General features: G+C 46.8%; 1 protein-coding gene across 4 annotated transcripts in view; it reads left to right on the top strand.

Annotated features, from left to right (window-relative positions):
- The window catches only part of LOC126524971 (uncharacterized), a 108,481-nt gene that overhangs the window by 14,934 nt on the left and 69,866 nt on the right, over positions 1-23,681 (top strand). For all 4 annotated transcript variants that reach the window (XM_072286729.1, XM_072286728.1, XM_072286727.1 and 1 more), the window contains exons 3-4: positions 19,966-20,057; positions 23,536-23,577. In XM_072286729.1, coding sequence (XP_072142830.1) covers positions 19,966-20,057; positions 23,536-23,577 — 134 coding nt within the window. The remainder of the gene's footprint in view (positions 1-19,965; positions 20,058-23,535; positions 23,578-23,681) is intronic.

Genomic DNA, 23,681 nt, shown 5'->3' with positions numbered 1-23,681 from the left:
TTTAGAATTTATCTACATTACCAGCCCCATGATTAGCAGCTCATCTGGTAACATCTGCCATATACGTGCATGCGTTTTGTGCCAGGAATGCGTTTGCTGACCAGTAATTGTGGTGCATATTTCTCTTCGATCACAGTGTCAACTCCTTGTGAGTTTGCACACGTTTGTTCTGTTTAACTTTCCATTGTACACTTCTACACTGTTCTTCTACATTTCTACACTGTAATTCTGCTGAAACTTTAGAGAACTTACTTATGTTTTTTACAAGATATGTTCTAAAGTTCATGGACATCATTGTAATATGATTTTATATGTTTGTCAGTGCGTTTCTTAAAATAATATACAGTTTGTCTTGTGACTGATCAATAAATATTTTGACCTTTAAAGAGAGAAAACTTTTCATTTGAGTTACTCGGCGACTAGAGATTACATCCCATTCACCAAGCACAAGTGAAGGAGCTGCTTTTGAAGGAATCAAGTATTCCCCTCATGTAACTATTGCGATTCCCTTCTAACGGGACCATGGATCTACATCGCGATTTCACACTATTGGGAAGATTACTAGCACTCTAATAGGCGGAGTATAAAAACTCGGCTTGGAGGAGAAGTACTCGGTTTGGAGGAGTAGAAGTACTCGGTCTCGGGGAGTGCTATTACCCATGTGGGGAGAGTATTAGCACTCTGCCGAAGAGTACTAGCACTCCCTTCCGGTGGAGTAACTATACTCTGTCGGGAGGAGTTGACCTACTCTCTCTCATAGAGGGTCAATCTACTTTCGAAAAGAGAGTGAAATATGGGACAAGCAGATACTCCCTCAAAGAGAGTGCCTGGAACTCTTTGTTTTTAGAGTGCAGCAACCAAAATAAGGAAAAATGTATTAACGCAACGTCACTCCATCTTTACTTTTTTTTTTTTTTGGTCGGTGCCAGCTCATTGTGAACAAGGCTCCCGTAGGGGAGCCGAAACGTCATTCGGTTTTTTGTCGGTGCTATCTAATTTTCGTCATGTACCATACCGAGCAGACGGGATTCCGTCAGACCCTTGACTTCAAACATGTTGCAGTGTCGTATTCCTTCAACGTTCTCTCGTTCTTGTCCATTGCCCTGATCGCCCTGGCACTACGTTCACTCTGAAACGCCAGAGCCCATTATTAAACTTGGTTTGCACGTAGTGCGAGGACGATGGAAATAGTTTTCAAGCGACGTCACCCACGCAGCTTTTGCCCGTGGTGTCTGTGCCATGCCTGAGCAGCCAGCGAAGACATCAGTGCACGATGTTATCACGCATGCATTGTTTTACTTTTTGACAGTGGCCGTCAGCCACCTCATCGTATCACTGTCATCGATATGTCTCTTGGCGCAAGAGGCACCTGTCGTGTTGTCACGTTTCTTATGCAGCCTCTAGGCGCGCTAATACTACAACATGCGGCCGAGAAAACTCTTCAGTTGAAAGCAATATCCTGAAATGGGGGGGGGGATGTGGTATCAAAAAAAAATCACTTTCTGATATGTCCCTGGCTTACGTATTTGTAGACTTCGAGCACGCGCTGGCTCCATAAGCGTAAGTGGTCGCCCGTACTACAGCTCCTCACAAACTACAGAACTCTGTTGCGAAAACCCCGAGCTCGTGCGTGGTTTCTACTACGCTTCATACTTCGCGGGAAATACCTGCAGACGCTACGGAAATAGTGCCGTCTTATAAAAATCACTCCATGCATTTCGCAGATGCGGTTGTTCTTTTATCTGAGACGCTTTCTCTTCGATCCCGCGATCGCGTGCTCAGCAGACCAACACCATAGCCACTGAGCAACCACGGAGGATTGCGAATGCATCAATTACATCTATTAGCGATGTGGCTGTTCCAGCTTAATTTGTTGTACAAGTAACAACTAGGTAATTATCTTCTCCCACCTAGTTCAGCTAAGGATTCAGAACCCATCGAATTGGAAAACATAAAAGGGCAAACTTTCGAAGTGACGCGATGGACTGTTCTACACCACATTCGTTACAACAGGCGCGAATCCCAGCGCGCTAGAGCACGCGCGCGGGAAAGCAACGCCACTTAGAGGAAAGTCCAGCAAAAAAGTCCAGGTGGCGTTGAGCGAAGCTGGGTAGGAGAAAAGACGCGAAGCATCGCGGAGGAGGAGGGTAGGCAGCTGCGTGTTGGGTAGACCTCCTTTTGCAGTTGCTACGGGTGCCGTCTGCGGGAAGAACATACCGGGTTCGTCGATTGATAACATCGTACAAGCACGATATATGCTATATAGTGGGAGTGAAGGGATACGGCGGGGGACCCGACGATGGCGGCTCAATCTCGCGCGCAGAAGTGAAGAAAGCAGGGAGAAAGCGCGCAGTCTTCTCAACGGGGTCGCGGTGTTGCACTTTGGCAGCAAATGCGCATTGCGAGGCCACGCGGTCGTGCGCGCCTAATCTTGAAATTGATCTGCGTTGGGGGCAGAGTATAGGTGCGCCGACGGCTCATAATGTTGTCCGTGCTATGCTCTCGCCGCTCAGTTTGCGTTGAAGCGATGACACCACGAAGGTCACTTCGCTCCCTGCTGCTGGCTCGCTTCCTCACGCTAGGGTTTTGACAGCGAGTGACCGCGGTCATCGAGTATGTGTTCATGTGTGCCTGAGCCCGCTGGGGTGTGGGGGAGGGGCGTTCTACTCCAGAGGCTGCGGCGTATGACGCGGCGGCGCGAGCCTTATATTGAAGTTGTTCTGCGATGCCGACAGTCTAGGCACTTAGGCGCATCGATGGCCGATAGCTTGGTGTGCGCCATTGCATCCATACGCTTGCGTGTCACCCGCGTTCGCTAAGTCAAACGTCACTACACCTTTTTTCTTATCTAATTGGCTGACAAGACGCCAGGAGCGCGCAAAGGTGGCGAGTGTTTCAGTGAGGTTGACTAGAGCGTGAAAGTTGACAACCTATTAAAGATGAGGGATGAGCAGGAGGGCCGTTCAGGAAGAAGGAGTGGCGTCTAAGATTGGTACGCTTCCCTTTGCTTAGCTTGCGGTGGCTGCTCGAAAAAATCGCGGCCGTGTGTAACTGAAGGTCAAAAGTGCCGCTAATACGGATCCTCACCGGAGAATAATTGGCAGAGCCACATTATATGCGTGCCGAAAGGGCTTGGCAACGTTTCATCGCCACGTAAAAAAAAGTTAAATATGCGTAAATAAGTCCGTTCTGCCCCGTAGCTTCAAGCAGCCAGTGCCAAAGCGATTGGTGGGCAGACTTCTATTCCACTAGAAACGGGGCAGCCTCCATCTGTTCTTTTGGGACAGCTGGAGGCTGCACCGTTTCTAGAGGAATAGAATAATGCATCTTTAATGCATCTTTAATGTGTACACGTAACTTCGAAGTGATAAGCTTTCGCGGTTTTGTGACGTCGCGAGGCAGAAAGGCGAAGGGAGCGCATCCCGAAACCTTGTGGCCCATCGCGGAGGGCTAAAGGTGAAATTCGTCTGGAATCGGAAGCAATAATTCTTCTTTTGTTTGGTCTAATAATGCATAAGCAGCGCGGACACATATCTTAAGGGGGTTCTCACAGTTTTCATGACGTCGCGTGACGCAGATGCAAAGCGGGAAGATCCAGAACAGTTTTTGTACAATCATCGAGGGCTGATTCGCGGTTTTGTGATGTCGCGAAGCAGAAAGGCGAAGGGAGCGCATCCCGAAACCTTGTGGCCCATTGCGGAGGGCTAAAGGTGAAATTCGTCTGGAATCGGAAGCAATAATTCTTCTTTTGTTCGGTCTAATAATGCATAAGCAGCGCGGACACATATCTTAAGGGGGTTCTCACAGTTTTCATGACGTCGCGTGACGCAGATGCAAAGCGGGAAGATCCAGAACAGTTTTTGAACAATCATCGAGGGCTGATTCGCGGTTTTGTGATGTCGCGAAGCAGAAAGGCGAAGGGAGCGCATCCCGAAACCTTGTGGCCCATTGCGGAGGGCTAAAGGTGAAATTCGTCTGGAATCGGAAGCAATAATTCTTCTTTTGTTCGGTCTAATAATGCATAAGCAGCGCGGACACATATCTTAAGGGGGTTCTCACAGTTTTCATGACGTCGCGTGACGCAGATGCAAAGCGGGAAGATCATGAACAGTTTTTGTACAATCATCGAGGGCTGATTCGCGGTTTTGTGATGTCGCGAAGCAGAAAGGCGAAGGGAGCGCATCCCGAAACCTTGTGGCCCATTGCGGAGGGCTAAAGGTGAAATTCGTCTGGAATCGGAAGCAATAATTCTTCTTTTCTTCGGTCTAATAATGCATAAGCAGCGCGGACACATATCTTAAGGGGGTTCTCACAGTTTTCATGACGTCGCGTGACGCAGATGCAAAGCGGGAAGATCCAGAACAGTTTTTGAACAATCATCGAGGGCTGATTCGCGGTTTTGTGATGTCGCGAAGCAGAAAGGCGAAGGGAGCGCATCCCGAAACCTTGTGGCCCATTGCGGAGAGCTAAAGGTGAAATTCGTCTGGAATCGGAAGCAATAATTCTTCTTTTCTTCGGTCTAATAATGCATAAGCAGCGCGGACACATATCTTAAGGGGGTTCTCACAGTTTTCATGACGTCGCGTGACGCAGATGCAAAGCGGGAAGATCCAGAACAGTTTTTGTACAATCATCGAGGGCTGATTCGCGGTTTTGTGATGTCGCGAAGCAGAAATGCGAAGGGAGCGCATCCCGAAACCTTGTGGCCCATTGCGGAGGGCTAAAGGTGAAATTCGTCTGGAATCGGAAGCAATAATTCTTCTTTTGTTCGGTCTAATAATGCATAAGCAGCGCGGACACATATCTTAAGGGGGTTCTCACAGTTTTCATGACGTCGCGTGACGCAGATGCAAAGCGGGAAGATCCAGAACAGTTTTTGAACAATCATCGAGGGCTGATTCGCGGTTTTGTGATGTCGCGAAGCAGAAAGGCGAAGGGAGCGCATCCCGAAACCTTGTGGCCCATTGCGGAGGGCTAAAGGTGAAATTCGTCTGGAATCGGAAGCAATAATTCTTCTTTTGTTCGGTCTAATAATGCATAAGCAGCGCGGACACATATCTTAAGGGGGTTCTCACAGTTTTCATGACGTCGCGTGACGCAGATGCAAAGCGGGAAGATCCAGAACAGTTTTTGTACAATCATCGAGGGCTGATTCGCGGTTTTGTGATGTCGCGAAGCAGAAAGGCGAAGGGAGCGCATCCCGAAACCTTGTGGCCCATTGCGGAGGGCTAAAGGTGAAATTCGTCTGGAATCGGAAGCAATAATTCTTCTTTTGTTCGGTCTAATAATGCATAAGCAGCGCGGACACATATCTTAAGGGGGTTCTCACAGTTTTCATGACGTCGCGTGACGCAGATTCAAAGCGGGAAGATCCAGAACAGTTTTTGAACAATCATCGAGGGCTGATTCGCGGTTTTGTGATGTCGCGAAGCAGAAAGGCGAACGGAGCGCATCCCGAAACCTTGTGGCCCATTGCGGAGGGCTAAAGGTGAAATTCGTCTGGAATCGGAAGCAATAATTCTTCTTTTGTTCGGTCTAATAATGCATAAGCAGCGCGGACACATATCTTAAGGGGGTTCTCACAGTTTTCATGACGTCGCGTGACGCAGATGCAAAGCGGGAAGATCCAGAACAGTTTTTGAACAATCATCGAGGGCTGATTCGCGGTTTTGTGATGTCGTGAAGCAGAAAGGCGAAGGGAGCGCATCCCGAAACCTTGTGGCCCATCGTGGAGGGCTAAAGGTGAAATTCCTCTGGAATCGGAAGCAATAATTCTTCTTTTGTTCGGTCTAATAATGCATAAGCAGCGCGAACACATATCTTAAGGGGGTTCTCACAGTTTTCATGACGTCGCGTGACGCAGATGCAAAGCGGGAAGATCCAGAACAGTTTTTGTACAATCATCGAGGTCTGATTGAGAAATTAAATAGAAGCAGTTTGGAATACATTTAGCTTAAAGCGCAAAGCTTTAGGAGCGTGTCTTTCTCCAAATTACACAAGCTACATGGAATTGCAACTGATGGCGGCGCAAACACCCTTTCTTGGGGAGGGTGGTTAAAACAGGTATCCATTCGTAACTAAAACATTTACAATTTTTTTTTTAATTTCCTTGTCACCTTTCCATATGAAGTTCACTAGGCATATTGTTTATTTAATTAAGTTCAAGCTGTGCATTGTTCTTTAATAAAAATAAGTTTTTCTGCACTAATGTTTGTTCCTACCTCACCTAACAACCCTTTTCACGGCGATCCCGTGGGCGCTGCAATGTTTGATCACATGGCGACGCGTCTACTGTTTGCCTCAACTGCCGCCGTTACTTCTGTGTTTACAGTGGATGCACAGGATGCCAGTGCGGCTATGGAAACTTCTGTTTCGGCCGATATCGTAGGCGGTGACTAGCTGGACGCCACGCGAAGCTTTGACTAGTTTCAAAGGACACGTTAAGGGCACGCTTTATCCAAACGGCGCGCGCAGCTTTTACGATGCTTGTAATTAAAGCGGGGCCAAAATGTAACCGAAGCTATCCTAGCTTTCCGTTTATGAATTGAATGACTATCAATCATTCTTTATTTGCAAACACTTCGAAGCAGCAGGGTGTCATCTTCCTGATTCAGTAACGTTCCTCTGTGCGGTCACTCTCAGATTGCCTACTTTCCCCCTAACGCACGTGGGTGTGCTGAGTTGCGATAGAATTGTTCTTGGTGGACACAAGGTTTGTAACGTAGATGTCTTGTGCATCGTAATAGCTTGTATCAAATACATATTATCGCTAGTATTTTGCTTACTGTGTGAACCGCTTAATGTGTGTACCGTTACGAAACGTTCAGCTTCGAACACTAGTGTACGGCCGGTGTAGTCACCGCCACCCATGCTTCGGAACACTAAAGCAAGCGTGCGCCCGTTCACTTGTTCTTAATAACCTCGCCATAGGGTAGGCGTACGTTTGATTGTGAGTTGGGGTGGATATGCGTAGAAAACGTGCGAGAAACTTGCGCCTAGTTCGTGCTGCCAAGAAGCTACACTATCACTTTTTTTGACGTAAAACGACCGGTAATCACTCATCCAGACGTTCTCATGTTGCAGTCCTTTCGTTGGAGGTTAAGGCTACAACGTTGACGGATGAGTGAACTATTTTATCCTCGAGGCTGAAGCTGTGCATCGCGAAGAGCCAGCAACAAAGGCAGTCCTTATGTAGCAGATGTCCGTGAATTTGGACACACAGATTCATTCCATTCCCTAATATGCCAATGACAATTTTTGCAGCCCGCTACTGCCCACGTCGTCACTCCATCGCTCTATATTTTGTAGCAGGTGTGGAGCAGTGCCTTAGCGAAAATCCAGCTGCATTTCCCGCCCCTGATCGCACAGAAGCAGGGCAGAAGACGTAATAATTTCGTATTCCAGCGCTTTCGCCGAAGCAGCGTGCGCCGCGCCGCCGAAAGCGCCATCCCGTTTCTGTAAAGCAAACTGCTTCGTGAAAAGGATCAATAGTTGGGCGTCATTCACTCCTCCCATAACGGCCCTTGTTGGGGTGGCTGACAATTGGTTCTGGACCATTTTTCGCCAGGAGCTTCGCAAACCGTTCCAATCGGCTTGCAGCGCACCCGTCTGGCGGCTCGCCGCAATACAAGTTCGAACCTTGACCTTATCTGCTTCAGTAAAGTGATTTGACGTGCAAAAGGAAAGACATCCAAGATATAGTTAAAACACTATCCGAGGTGTTAAAGTGCCGCCTTAAACCAATTGCTATCGCAATTAGCGCATCACTCTTTTTCTATTGCGCTAGCAATGACATGGGCACTCCGGGCCATACAATTTATTACAATAATGGCTAGAGGGAATTCTGGCGCTGCAATCATTCAACCAACGTGGAAATGATGGCAAGTACTTCCAGTTGTCTGATCTCCATGCTTGTGGGTTTAGATGTTCATGCGGCTTGTTTTATTGCGCGTTATATGCATCCATTGTCGTAAATTTCAGAGGAGCCAACATTTTTCGAAGTGCAGAAGACGCTGCGAACACGCACAATCGCTACAAATTGGAACGGCTCAGCGTCTCGAGGCGACCAAACCGAAACGCGCCAAGCGCCTCAAGGCCCTGGCTTGCCTGCGAATAATTCATAAAGGCGTTTCCTGTGGCTTGCCGATGCATGCGTCTGGGGCGAAATCATTCTTCATGCCACACAGCGGCCGTGTTCATGCGGTCACCGACGCGTATGGTTGCAGGATGATTGACTCCGAGTGAGCTGCGACAGCGCTCGTCAATGGCCGTGGTCGCCCACTTTTTTCCGTGCACAAGGACAAAACGATTATCCTGCCTATTGTTTCATCAGGTGAAGCTATGAAGCGTGCAGTCATGCTGCACTGCGACATGTCAGGTCGTCCGTATCGCATTGAAGACTTCCTAAAGCCCCTGCAAGACGTCGGCGTCATCAAGGATGTTGCTGGGATAGGTGCCTACCAGATTTACCACGTCTGGCTCGTTAACTTACCGGCGGATGGAGCTGAAAAGAAGCCTATAGAAGCATGACACTTGGTCGTCAAGTACCATGTTTGCATCGTCATGAACACTAACAGGCAAGAGGTGCGTCTGGAGTTGCATTGGGTGGCTTTGGATGTCACGAACGATAACGTTCGGAGGGCATTCAGTGAATATCGTGGAGTGAAGGAGGTGACCAATAATAGGTGGAAAGCGGAGCGCTTCGAATGTGCTGTTTTTGAAGGAGGCTATCACACTGGACCACATACTGCACCCAATGCGTCTTGACAGCAGTGCAGTGTCTATTGTGGCACCAGGTCGAGCCCCTCTGTGCCTTCGTTGCAAGCACACGGGTCATACACGGCGAGATTGTAGGGTTCCGAAGTGCGTCGAATGTCACGCGTTTCGCCACGGTGAGGAGGCATGCACTCGCAGCTACGCCAAAGCTGTCGGCAGATCTGCGCTTGTAGGTCAAAGTGGGCTTCTCAAGGACGAGGGAAGAGCCAGAGAAAGCTGCAGCACCTAGTACAACTCACATGAGCGGAACCGATCAAGGGCAGACAAGGAAGGCAGCGCCTCCGGGCTGCAAACGTCGGCCACGACCGGGCTCGGCGGTGGTGAGCACCAAGAGACCGCTACAGGGAACCTGGCCGGCGTCGTTCCGGTGCTCCAGGATGAGGAACCAACGAGAAAGTCCACGGACACGACTAGCGTCTCTCAGACACAGCAGGTAGCAAGCACAAAGCCAGTAGTCGACGAAAATGCAGTGGAAATACACGGAGTCAACGCGGAGGCACACGGAGTCAACCCCGGCAAAGCGTCGCCATGATTATGTGGTGGCGGTGTCGCTGGAGCAGCGTCTGAGACCGGTTGAAGCATCGCTGGATGCGAATGGGGTGAAGAATAAACCTCGCAGAGCCGTTCGGACTCGCGCATCATCCCTTACAAGGGGCGGCAAAAGAGGCCAGCCTTTCGACGCCACTACGGCGTGTGCACAAAGGTTCAAATGGGTGATGCGCGTGTCTTGCCGGCGTTCTCGTCCAGCAAGAAAAATGTCTCCTTGGAAAGGTCCCTGCACGTAGGAGCAATGAATGTCCGCGGATTAACGACTTAAAAGAGGAAAAATCAGCTGTATCGTATTGCGACAAAACAAGGATTAGATATAGTCGCAATGCAGGAAACAAAAGTTCAAGGCGAAGACCAGACCGGTGGTACGTTGCGCCCTTTCTGGGTGCATTACTATATGTGCGTCAGTCATGCGGTTGGGAAGTCAGGAGGGTGTATTCTGTTTGCACGGCGTTCCTTAGGGATCGTCATACATTGGGTTACAAGCTGTCCAATGGGCCACTTTGTAGTCGGTGATTTTGGTTTTGCCTGCAATGAGTGGCGCGTGGTTTGTCTGTATTCTTCAACTGACGTTGCACAACATTTAGGTTTCTTCTGCAACATTAGTGAGTATTGTAACACTGATGGCGTATTTATCCTTTTCGGCGATTTTAATTGTGTATGCTCATCACGAGACAAAATGAGTAGTACGCAACATTGTGATACTAGAAAGGTAACGTTAATAGATGTCATCAACGGCTTCGTTCTCGAAGATGTCGGAGACTGTAATACCAGTGGGCATAACAAACAATTCACACATTATCAAGGTTCTAATCACGCACGCTGAAACCGCGCATATGTGTCGATGGATATTTTGCCTCTGTGTAAAGATTATTGCGTAACCGCTCTCTCCTTCACTGACCATTACATCGTGATGTTGATCATTTGCAGTAAAAAAGAAAGACAAGGAATATTTAACTGGGATTCATTGAAGAACTGTACCAAGCTAATCCCTCAGACATTGGGTGGAATTGGGAAACATGTAAGCAAAATATTAAAATGAAAGCTGTAGAAAGAAGCAGCATACTGAAACAAGAGAATTAATTCATGAGAAACTGTTACCTACGAACTTGCAAACTCTTGTCAAAGAAGAGAGTCTAACGCCTCGTATATCCGTGTGGTGAAAGAATTTTTGGAGTTATTAGACATTGAAAGATTTCGAGGTGCACTTGCAAGAGCGAAAGCAGAGAAAACGATAATAACAGAAAGGCCTACAAAGTGCACACTAGGCGCGGAAAAAAGTTACACGCAATGTAATGCAATATCATAAATCGTATATAACCGTGTCGTGACAAGAGCGAAAGGTGAGACTGAGCAAGCCTTTTGCGAGTACTATAGTGCTTTGTTTTCGTTACGTATGGTAGATAGCGACCATTTCAAAAGGGAAGTATTGTCATTCATGCCACAATAAGATGGCGACACAAAGGTTAGATCAAAACTCTCAATCTCGATAGGGGAGGTAGAGAAGGCGATCGATGACCTAAATGCCGGGAAGTCACCTGACTTTGACGGCGTAAGTGCGGCTTTGTACAACACCTTCAAGCAAGGAATATCTCCAATAATGCAGCGCTGGTCAGCAAGCAACTCCTCTTTTTTCCGGCCGCGGCCCCCTTGAAGGTAATCTGTGGTGGGCTCATAAACTAGGCAAGCGGAGATGCCTGATGGCTTCTTTTGCACTGTGTTATCGGACGCCGAGTTCGCGTTGAAGTTCGCTCTTTACCGCGCTAACACTTTGACAGCGAGAGTCGATGGTCATCGAGGGAGATGTGTTCATGTCCGGCGATGTGCCTGTCACAACGTGCTTGTAGACCTATATAGTAGACGAATGTTTACTGAAGTATATCTGCGGCCGATAAAACTACGAACCTCACATTTTATAGCTAAATAATTTAATATCGCTATCAGCGCTTCGCGTTTGGGGCGAAACTGCGGTTTGTTTTTATAATTTCCAAGGCTTTAGGCACCATGTAGTTGCCTGCCAGCAGCCGTCGCCTAGAGTCATATTTACGAAAGACTGATTTCGGATAAAATTTACCTTTTGTATCCGTGATATAACGTCAAACCCGAAGCTTGGCTTCAGTGATGGCCATTGTGCACTGTGGAAGAGAATGACACTAAGTGAACGTAGTGCTTGTTGCAGGTTCGCCACTTTCTATTGAGACAGCAGTTATATGGCCACTCGAGCTGCATTTCTGCCGTTCCGTATAAAGTCCGAGCAATAACACCGTCACCGCGCTCCCTACGCTGTATGGGCGAGTGAAAGCGTGCGAGGGGAGCCAATGATCCTGGCTCACTCAGTCTCCTTCGCGCGAAAGAGAGGAGAACGGGAAGGAAGCACGCCGTCTTCCTTCCCGCGCATCATCATCATCATCATCCACCTATTTTCTCTCCACTGTGCGACGAAGGCCTCTCCCTGTGACCGACTATTGCCCCTGCCCTGCGCCAACCGTTTCCAACTAGGACTCTCGAATTTCCTAATTTCATTGCACCATCAAGTCATCTGCCATCCTCTACTGCGCTTCTCTACTCTTGGTAACCATCCTGTAACCCTAATTTCCAACGGTTATCTAACCTGTGCATTACATGACCGGCCCAGCGCCATTTTTTTCTCTTAATGTCAATAAGAATATCGGCTAAGCCCGTTTGCTCTCTGATCCAAACCGCTCTCTTTCTGTATCTCAAGTTATGCCTAGCATTCTTCATTCCATCGCTCTTTGCGCAGTCGTCAACTTCTCCACAAGCTTCTTTGTTGTCTCCAAGTCTCTGCCCCATATGTCAGCACCGGTAAAATGCAGTGATTGTGGACCTTCCTTTTCAATAAAAATGGTAAGCTTCCAGTCAGGAGGTGACAATGTCGGCCGTATGTCATCCAACCCATTTTTATTCTATGAAGTTCCTTCTCATCATCAGGGGTCCCTGTGGTTAATTGACCTAGGTAAACGTACTCCTTCACAGACTCTAGAGGCTGACTGGGGAGCCTGAACTCTTGTACCGTTGCCCGGTTATCCATTATAACCTTCGTCTTCTGCATATTATTATTCAAGCCCACTCTTACACTCTCTCGGTTAAGGTCCTCAATCATTTGTTGTAACTCGTCTGCAGTGTTGCTGGATAGAACAATGTCATCGGCAAACCGAAGGTTGCTGAGGTATTCGCCGTCGATCCAGACTCCTAAGCCTTCCCAGTTTAATAGCTTGAATACTTCTTCCTACCACGCAGCGAATAGCATTGACGAAATTGTGTCTCCTAGGGCGCTATAACGTAAAACTATTCCAAACTTTTCTATTCCAATTCGGCTATCAGCCCTCCACGATTGGTCGAAAACTTTTTTTCGACCACGTCCACTTCACCTGTCTGTCACGCGACGTCACGAAAACTGCGATACCTCCCAATCTGATATGATGTGTACACACTGATTATGCATGATTTGACAGAAAAAAGGAAAAGTTATTTCTGATTCGACCCCTTTTCGGCATTAGCCCTCGGCTATTGGTAAAATGTTTTCGGGCTTCACCCACTTCACCTGCCTGTAACGCGACGTCAAAAAACCGCACAATCTGACCGCGTCAAAGTGACGTGTACGCGATAAAGATGCATTAATATGTCGAACAAAACTGAATTTTCTTCGGAATAACCGCAGGCTACCCCGTTCCGAAAGGAATAAAAGATGGCTGCCGCCGATCGCTGAGACGCTGGCTACTCGCACCTGCCGGAGAGCATGGGTGTATTTGCGTATAATAAAACTTCTTGCGTGGCCGTGTAACGTTTTCGAGCCCCTTCGGCACGTTTATCACCTCATTCTGCCAACTCTTCTTTGCTGAGGGTCAGTTTTAGCGTCATTCTTAAGCTTCCGTTGCATGCCGCCGTAATTTTCGACCGGCCACCACAAGCTAAGTAAGGGAAAGCCGACCAATCGCAGACGCCGGCACCACCCTCTTCATCCGGTTATCGATTTTCAGTGCACTGGCTCTGCCCCAGTGAATCCCTCTCCACTTGAGCGTTCTCCTCGCCTCTTGTCAGCCAATTAGATACGACAAGCCGCTCAGTGTAGGCAATGTTATTCGTTTTTCAAGCAAACAAAAGTGACCTCCTATGAACGAGGAGAGCGTATGATTGGTCTGTTCAGACAACCCTGCGGGTGACCGCCCGGTGCTTGCGTCGGTGGTTACGCAAATTTGACGTCAAGAGATTGGAATAGAAACATATTGCAATAGTTTTATGTTATAGGGCCCCTTGTCCGACCCCTTTCTTTATAGGTATCTTCCTACTTTTCTTGTGTAGAATTAAGGTAGCTGTGGAATCTTTGTAGATCTCTGTAGATATTTACGTAAGTGGTCAGCACTCCTTGATTACGTAATGCCTCTATATCTGCTAGTATCTCTACTGAATAAATGTTTTTTCGAAATCTATGAAACGCCATATAGAGAGGCTGATTGTACTCTGGTGGATTTCTTGATTACCTGAGTGGTGACATGGATGGGATCCATAGTTGAGTATTCCTTCCTGAAACCTCCCTGTTCCCTTGGTTGGCTAAACTCCACTGTTGCCCTTATTCTGTTGGAGATTACCTTGGAGAATATTTTATATAATACTAGGAGTAAGCTAATGGGCTTATAAACGTTTCAATTCTTTAACGTCTCCCTTTTTTCTGCATTAGTATAATGTTTGCATTCTTCCAGTTTTCTGGTACCCTTGCTGTCGATGGACACTTCGTATAGAGAGCCACCAGTTTTTCAAGCGTTATGTCTCCTCGATCTGTGAATAAATCGATTGATATTCCACCTTCTTCTGCCACTGTTCGCCGTTTCATGTCTTGCAAGGCCCTTCTGACCTCATCGCTAGTTATAGGAAGAGTTTGTGCATCCTGTTTATTACTGTTTCGAATGGAGTTATCCTGAATCCTCTGGGTACTGTACAAATCAGTATAGAGTTCATCCACTCCTTTTACTATACTTTCGAGATCGCTGATGATGTTACCCCGCTTATCTTTCAGTGTATACATTTTGGTTTGTGCTGTGCCAAGTTTCCTTCTCAATGATTTCAGGCTGCGTCCATTTCTTACGGCTTTCAGTATTACTCACGTTACAATTTCGAATATCACTTATTGAATATCACCTATTTTCGCCTTGTTGATCAGTTTTGACAGTTCCGCGAATTCTATCTTGAGTTGGTCACTTTCAATCTTTGTCGTTTCTTTATTAGGTTCTTTGTTACTTGGGAGAGCTTGCCTACTGGTTGCCTTGTTGCCTTGCCTCCAACTTCAATTCTTGCCTCTGAAGCCACCCTAGTTACGGTTCCATTCATTACCGCTATGTTATCTTCATCGCGCTGTTCTAAAGCTGTATATTTACTTGCAAGTGCCAGCGTGAATTTGACTGCTTTCATTCTTACTGCCTCGAGGTTGATTTGTTTCTTCTGGACCAGTTTTCACTACCAGATTTCACTAACCTATGATCACTGCACTCTACCCTTCCTCTCCCTTCTGCATCCTGCAGTGTGCTGGAATTGGCAGAAAGTATGAAATCAATTACATTTCGTGTTTCAGCATTAGGAATTTTCAAGGTCCACTTGCTGTTGCTACGCTTCCTGGAAAAGGTATTCATTATTCGAAGCTTGTTCCGTTATGTGAATTCTACCGGCACCTCTCCTCCAGCGTTCCTAGATTCGACGCCGTAGTTGCCAATTGCTTGTTCACTAGCTTGCTTTTCCCCCACTTTTGCTTTGAAGTGGCCCATTGCTACAGTATACTGAGTTTACACTTTTCTCATCGCTAATTGATCTTCATAAAACTGGTGTACGTTATTATCATTGTGACTGGATGTTGGAGCGCAGGCTTGTACTACCTTTAGTCTATACTTCTTATTAAGTCTGATTACGACTACTGCTACCCACTCATTTATGCTGTATAATTCGTCAATGTTGCCTGCTATGTCCTCATGGATAAGGAATCCTACCCTGTATTGATTTTTATCTGCGAGACGCCTATAGCACAGGACATGGCCGTATGTCAGCACTGTATAAGCCTCACCAGTTCTTCATTTGTGGCGAAGGTCAATAATATCCCAAACAATATTTGATAGTTCCTGAAAGAGTCTTCGTAAGCTAGCCTCACTCGACAGAGTTCGGCTGTTAAAGTTTGCCAGGGTAAGTTTCCATTGGCGGCCTGTTCGAGTACCGAGATTCATAGGACCCTCTGCTGCGTCACAGGTCTGACCGCCGCCTTGGTCAGCTGCTCCGCAGCTGCTGCGAGCTCAGGGCCATGGGTTAATTGTAGGAATCAGGAGGGAGAGAGCGGTCGAATAGTGCACCAGGGAGGCCAATTCCTGTCATGGCGAGGTAGTGTCTTGTTGAAGCTTTGTGGGCCTTGCTAACTTGGTTGTACCTGGATTAGTATTGCCCCACCCGCTCTCGGCATCTTTTCCCGGTGACAGGCGTCACTACAAGCCTGTAGATGTTGTGAACTGGAGGAGGTGAATTTCAAATTCAGCATCGTCAAACAAAATCCTTATAGACGGATTGGAACTTCCGACTATGGCAACCGAGCACTAGACATAGCTCAGTCAGATAATAGCGCAGGCAGTGAGGCTACCTTATCGCCCACAAGTGCAGCCCAGAGGGCCTTACATGCCCAAAAACTTCTTTGATTTATCCGCGATAGGTGTGTTTTCCTGATCGCGATGAGTAACTCAATATAGAAGGATTTCTAAAGGGTCCTGGCCTCGTAGCTCCGGAATGGCTTGTGCGCATACGGCCGTGAACTCGCCTAGGCAAACCCTAGAGGCGTACCGACAACCATTGACAGTTACGAATACATGCTCGTGATCTACAGGTGTACAAACGGGAACCCGCGAAAACGCTTATAAGTTGAAAATGTAGAAGTAGTAACTCGACGCGAACTACAAGTTTCTTTCTTTTTTTTTTTTTTACTTGATCAAAACCTGTATGTGAACTTTGCAACTGTTGAGGTTACGTTATTTATTTATTATTGTTTGCGTGATACTGCAATGATTCACATAGTTTTTTCTCTTCCTCGCCGCGAAGTACTACCCAGAGGGCCCTACATGCCTAAGAGATCCGTCGATTCGTCCTCCCTCTGCGGTGTCCGCCCTCTGCGTCATAGATTGCAAGATACAGTGTCAATTCTCAGTGGTCCTAAAATCGTGTTGCCCGAATCTCAAGTACGCATGCGGCCTTGAACGCACCTAGGTACACGATATACTTGCGGCGAATTTGGACAGCGCTTAAAGCTTGTGTGAAAAAAATGAGAAAAAGGAAAAAAAGTTTTCAGTGCTTACCGAGAAACCCCGAGCCGCGTATCGTCCGCTTGTTGTCGTGTCTGCTTTGCTCTTGCCGTCCGAAACTTGCACTCCCGTGTAAATACTAAGAGCGGCGAGACGGGCCGCGCAGAACAATACGGCTCTAACCCTCGCGCAAAGCAGACGACCTTGACAATTTCTAGGTGACTTCGGGCTTTCTGCATCTTTGTACAGCGTTTATACTACAGCTAATGAGAAGGGAGAAATCGGGGAGGGGGGAACTGGCCCCGTAGTTTCCCGGGAACGCTGCTGGCCTATGCTCTAGGAAGTCAGGAATGCTATGCCTCATTTAACCTACAGTAGTGCCGTCTTCTATCAGTTAGACATGCCTCGCGCAACCACCCAACTTTGCGAGGCACCAGGTGAGGGCAGCTAGGTTGGAGCCGTTCGACTCCGTCTCCAACTGCTTATGTGGCGACTGCGCGCTGCGGTATGTTGAGAGCGATCTGCGTCGGGGGCAGAGCTTAGGTGCGTCGACGGCTCGTAGCTTTGTGCGTGCTCAGTGTTCTCCGCGCTCAGCTTGCGTTGAAGCGCTAGACAGCACGAAGGTCGCTTCGCTGGCAGCTGCTGCCGTGCTTGCTCACGCCAGCGTTTCAACAGCGAGTGTCTGCGGTCACCGAGTGTTGTATGTTTACGTTTTCTGTTAGCAAGCGAATGTTATGCCAGCTCATGCGGCCAACTAAGGTGCTTCGTATGATTGTCTGCTAATTTTCTATCGCAATCGGTGTTTCGCCTTGCGAAACTGCGACTTCTTCTGCAACGCACACTTTCCCAACGAAAACCAAGTGGAAGTATAGGTCTTAAAATTGGTGCATTAAGAATTCGCTTTATATATAAGGCTCTGACTGACTGACATTTCAAGAAGTTACGTGGCGAGAATGATGACAATGCAAAGGCACTTTTTTTCATTTTTGGGCGGGTTAGCCTAGGGCAAGAAAAGTCGCGTCCTTGAAGCAAATGTCAGTAAACACTGATTAGTTGACTTAATTTAAGTGCCTCACAAGTCAGGTGGTTTGGCCAAGTTGGTACTTCTTGACGTCATATAGTAGTGCATCAAAAACGAGGTCCCTATGTGCTCTTTTCAATGTATATTCTGCCAGCACATAAAGAAACCTTGGGGTTCTGGACACAAATCCGTGGTTGAGATTTCGTCCACGGTGGAAGGACACCACGCAGAATCAACTGATAAACACCAATTTAAAGAATTCGAAATTCATAGTTTTTGCGGAAGGAGCTTTGCAGGATTATAAAACCATATGGAATTGTCTGTGACATAGAGAACATCCGTCGTGATCGGCTCGACGTTTTCTTCAGTGCAAAAACACAAAAAGTCGATATTCGGCTAAAGGACAGTATATCGGTGAACCACACATCCAAAAATTTTCTGCGCTTTATCTGCGAGAAAGTGGGCCAACTTAGCATTATCCATTCTTCAAGTAAGGATTTTTGAAGTTCTAGACTTACTGAGAACGCAGAACAACAGCGACTTACATACGCTTCTGCTTGATGTGGCCTAGTTTAACTACTGGTTAACTTACTCTGGGTTGCCGAGACATGTTGAAGCAGGTCTTGGCATATTTGTCTGCTTGCGCGTTACTAGAACAGTATGGATTTCAAATGCGAACATTCTACAACTATTAAGGTTTTTAGCTGTTGACAACTTTTATTCGGAAGGACGGCAGGACATACCTTCAAAAACAAGGAGTGTCTGTTGTTGCTATCTTGGCACCCGTCCGCAACAAGTTCATTTTAGCTGAAACTAAAACAGACATTTCTGCGTTCTTGGACCAGGCAAATGGAATCAAAGTTTGATTTATGTGCATGGCGATTTGTTTTTGCGGAACTGCAATACTAATTTCAAAAGATGAATATATATGCTACATAGGTTCCAAGCCATTGGCAAGGTTCGAATAAGCCATTGTTGCATTACGAGGCAGCCCAATCGAAGCAAAAAAAAAAAAAAGGAGCCGTCGTTAGGTTGAGTTTCGTGAATGCTTTTCAAAAATTATATTCACCTCTCCTTCGTGTTTCTTTCGAAGAAAAATGGCACTCTTATTTAGTGCAAGCTATTATGATCACGTCCCAGATCTCGTATCACAAGTTCTTTTGGAGATATATTGTGGGAAACTTAATTATGATCCGCCTACAGCTACAGAAAAACCAAAGAATACGCCGTGATATTCTTATTCACCTCATGTCAGGCAAAGTAAAAATCTTGCAGTGCGCTTTCATCGAAGATCGTGTTCTCAGCGCCCAATAAGCTACAGGGGTAATGCCCGCTACACTACGTCTTCTTTTTCCCCTTATTCACATTTGTGAAGAAGCTCACAAGAACAAATTAATTGGTTGAGCAGAGCCGGTCATTTATCCCGTACGTTTGTCATGTGGTTTGGTTTATGTGGACAAAACAGCTACATGCGTTTAAGATCGGCTTATTGAACATGATGAACGCCTCAGCAAGACAAATTCAGGGTTTCTTTACCTTCAATACATAGTTTGTGGCTCCCGACCATATTTAAATGGGGGGGATCATTGTCGAGAGCAACCGTAACCAGGTGATCAGACAGATTATAGACGTGTGTCAAATCCATCAATCGCACAATCAGAAAAGATAGCTTTTTTGAAGCTCTGAATACGGTAATCATAGGCGGCTAAATCTATCTATCTATCTATCTATCTATCTATCTATCTATCTATCTATCTATCTATCTATCTATCTATCTATCTATCTATCTATCTATCTATCTATCTATCTATCTATCTATCTATCTATCTATCTATCTATCTATCTATCTATCTATCCTGTCTGTCTGTCTGTCTGTCTGTGTGTCTGTGTGTGTGTCTGTCTGTCTGTCTGTCTGTCTGTCTGTCTGTCTGTATGTATGTATGTATGTATGTATGTATGTATGTATGTATGTATGTATGTATGTATGTATGTATGTATGTATGTATGTATGTATGTATGTATGTGCGTGTGTGTGTGTGATTGCGTGCATATGTATGTTTGCGCGTGCGCACGCACAAGCTTTGTCGTCAAATAAATTACTGTTGAAAGTCAGCGCGTGGTATGTCACTATTTCTTTTTATTTTGGCGCTCGTGTTCTGTGCGCTATATATAAGAAGTCCGAAACGCAACGTCTATTCAAACGATTGAAGGAATGTGCTCCACTCCTTTTGAAATTTCGTGAAATTACACTCTGGCGCAAGAAACGATGCACTAACGGTATCTTCATGATCCGAATATGAAACACTCTAAATTGGGTTGCATCTTCTTTTTCCTGTGCAGCTCTGTCAGGTCTCCTCACGTTCGCCGACATCGCTGTTACCGGACTGAGCCTTTGTGGTGACCTCTTGCTTCTCACGTCTGCCGCGTCTCAGGTACGTTCTTTCTTAAGACCTGACAGAAACGTCTTAAGATTTATTTTCACGTTGCAGTAAATACAGAAACCTTAGCTTTAAAAAGGAAACAAACTTATACAAAGTATTGGCTATTGGTGAGCAATAATACTATATAAGTTACAGTTGATATTAAGCTTACGCGTCCGCTCAATTATCAGTGCTAACTAGCTAAATAGCTACCGGTTAGGCAAACAAAGGCATGTATTGATGCATAAATAACGGGTTAAACGTCTTTTTATCGCTTTCCAATTAGGAGTGCTTCGATATAAAAGAAAGGTAGCTGACTGATATGAAAGATAAACACGTTTAGATTTCGAAATCTATAGAAGTTTGTTTTATCGCAATCAGCGAACAAGCAACTTTGTAAATAACATATATGTATGGACTTGTAACCGTACCGGTCATTCCGTGCGCACAAATGCCAGCGCCGTTTCATCAGTATGCGAAACCTTCCTACCAGGGCATGGTAATCGACACAAAAACGCACTGAACCGTCTTTCTTCTGCGCTATAACTGGAGAGGACCAGGGGCTCGAGGAAGGTCGTGTTCTATACTGACGAAGCATGTCCAATACATTTTCGTCGATGATTTCGCGCTCCTTATGAGACACGCGATATGGCAGCCGGTGAACAATGCGGGATCCGTCAGTGTGTAGGCGATGAGTCGCAGCAGCCGTCATACCCAGGGCTGGTGAATTGATGCCGACCAAGGAACCAAGTGTTTTTATAATAGTTCGAGCAGCTCGCCACTCTGGGCAGGGGTCACGTCAGCGCTTATGGTTGCCGATAGCGGTGTAGAAGAGGCAGTGAGTGGCGACGAACCTGACTCTGGTATCACAGTCGAAAGGGCAACAACTGCATTACGCTGTCACAGCGCAAGTGACACTTGATCCACGGGGTAGCAGTCGAGGTTATGTAGTTTGGTTTAACACGGTGAGGAATGCAGAGCGATGAGAGCAGCGAACACAAGGCCAGTTGTAATAAGAATTCCTCTAGATAGCGTATGACCATAGGGAAGAATGAAGCGTCGCCATTCCGAATGTCACTGGGATTGACACATAATTTCCTTCCATGAAGGCCGAAGAACATAATCGGAGGAGGTGACGAGGCGCATGCGTCCTTGAAATCAGGAAGGAAGTAACCAGTGGTATTCAGGTCAGTGAGTCGCTCACAACAAGAGATCGCAGTGGACGCAAAAGAAAGGAAATCCCATCCTAAAACAACTTCCTGGGAACAATCGGGAAACACAGCAAAAACAATGTGATGATGTATTCCGTCAGTGAATATTCGAACTGCACATTGTGCAGTGGGACAAAGAACGGCGTTGGCCGCTGCACGAAGAGACGGGCCGCAGTAAGGTGTCATCACTTTACGGAGGCGGAAACAAAAGTCTGCCAGAATTATCGAAATGGCGGCACCTGTGTCCATTAGAGCTTCGACGGGCACACCTTCCGCAACCATTGACATCAGGTTGGACGGTCGCTCTGGAGGAATTGTAGGCTATCCGGTGGATGCAGCTTCCCCTCCTAAAACTGCATCGGAGGGTTTTCCGAGTGAGCGTCGGACAGATCAGGAGCAGGTCGGAAAGGTGATACGGAACCACGACGTGGAGAAGGCGACCTGCGGCGAAATTCTCAAGAATTCAGAGGCGTGTTGGTAGGGTACTGAGGAAAGGCTGATCAGCGAAACGAAGAGCAGTAGGAGGTTCTCTTGTAGCCCGTTGCACGACGGACGCGTGTTCGCTCTTCGGATATTTAACCACGTTGCTCATCCTGTTGACGCCGTTGACAGAACCGGGACATATGCCCGTGGTAGCCACAGTAATAGCAAATTGATTGAGCAGGAAACTGAGCGGAGCGGTAAGGCTGTACACGCACTGGCGGCGACAATGAAGCCACAGGGACATTGTGGCCTGTTTGTAGAGGCGCCGCGGTGACCGGAGGGAGTGGCGCGACATTGGCATATGTAGCCACCTGTTGAGTGCAGGGGCCGTCGGAGCACGTTAGACGCGCCGCAGAGGTGATCTCTTGCCATGTTATCTCGCGTAACCCGGTCGGAGAAGTGGCGACGCAAGGTTCTGGCGCACAGGAAGAGCACCACCCGTGAAGTTGCTCCCGAACAATAACATGTATGATCGTGCGAAATTTTACTGCTGAAGGCAAACGATGGTCTGTGCTGTCCGTGTATAGCTGTAGAGATTGAAGTTCCTCTAGGTGCTGGCAAGCGGCTATTAGATCTTGGATGGTGGTAGGATATTGTGTGACGTGTGCGCTAAAGGCGACGGTGTTTATGCCGTCAAGAATATGCCGTATGGGGTCGGTTTGGGACATGGTCGCATTGACACGTTTTCACAAAGCTAGCGCATCCTCAATGTAGGATCTGTACGATTCGCCGAGGAACTGGACGCGCTCACCGAGCTTCTTCTTCGCGAGTTCAGTGCGGACAACGGAAAGGCCGAAAATCTGATGAAGTTGCTGTGTGAACGTTTCCCAGTCGAAAAGATGAGGTTGATGCTTCCAAAACCAGGTTTTCGCGACATCGGTGGGGTAGAAGGGGAGATTGTGCAATTTCTGTGAGTTCTCCCACTAACTGAAGTCGCTTTCCAGGTTGGAGGTTTAGAGTCATTTCTCGACGTCATCTCCCCGCAGGCCAGCGAAGACTGGTGGGTCACGGTGAAGGTTGTGGATGGCCATGACGGATGGCGAAGGCTGTCTGGGGTGGAAGTAGTCGACGTGCTCGGATTGTCTTGAGCAAGCATGGCAATAGGTGGTAAGCGGCGAGCCGAGCGGAGCTGCAGTGAGAAGGGCGAAAGGTCGCTAGGAACGAAAAGCACCTTCCACCACTAATGAAGAACTGCTTAATCCAGCCGAGTTCGCACTACGACGAACAACAAGCTGTGCGGCTGATGATGATAATTACAGATGAGGAATTTGTACAAGGGATGATGATGTGTGGAGATGAAGAAGGGTCAGTCAGGAGTCGCGCTCACAACACCTACACACACACACACACACACACACACACACACACACACACACACACACACACACACACACACACATATATATATGCATATATATATATATATATATATATATATATATATATATATAAACGTGAAGATAGGGGGTTAACCGAGGGTCCCGATTTTTTATTAGTCATATTATTAGTTTGTTGGCTTCTTATGATATGAGTAATATATATATATATATGTATATATATATATATATATATATATATATATATATATATATATATATATATATATATAATATGCGAAGTCAACACATCCATTGTCAGCGGGTGACCTTTCTTGCACCGGCACGACCTTTGCCGTTAGCTCCGTGGCACGGCGCTGCTGTCACTTGTTGAATTGTATAAGATGGCTGGTGTGCTGCACACGTTCACGGTGTACAAGCAGCGCAGTGTAATTCGATGTATATTCTCATTTTGCGCAGGGCCCTCAAATAAACCCGATGGGCACTGGCGGCTCATTGAATGTAAGTTACACTTTTTTCCAGTCTATTTCATTCGCCAGGTCGCCTTTCTCGAGTTAACAATGCGACTTGCTCTAAGTTTTATTGAGAGCCATTCAGCCATTCAT

This window comes from Dermacentor andersoni, chromosome 3, assembly GCF_023375885.2.
Source record: "Dermacentor andersoni chromosome 3, qqDerAnde1_hic_scaffold, whole genome shotgun sequence".
NCBI lineage: Eukaryota > Metazoa > Arthropoda > Arachnida > Ixodida > Ixodidae > Dermacentor > Dermacentor andersoni.
The sequence above is the reverse complement of the archived record's forward strand: the minus strand, read 5'-3'. Positions and strand labels throughout refer to the sequence as shown.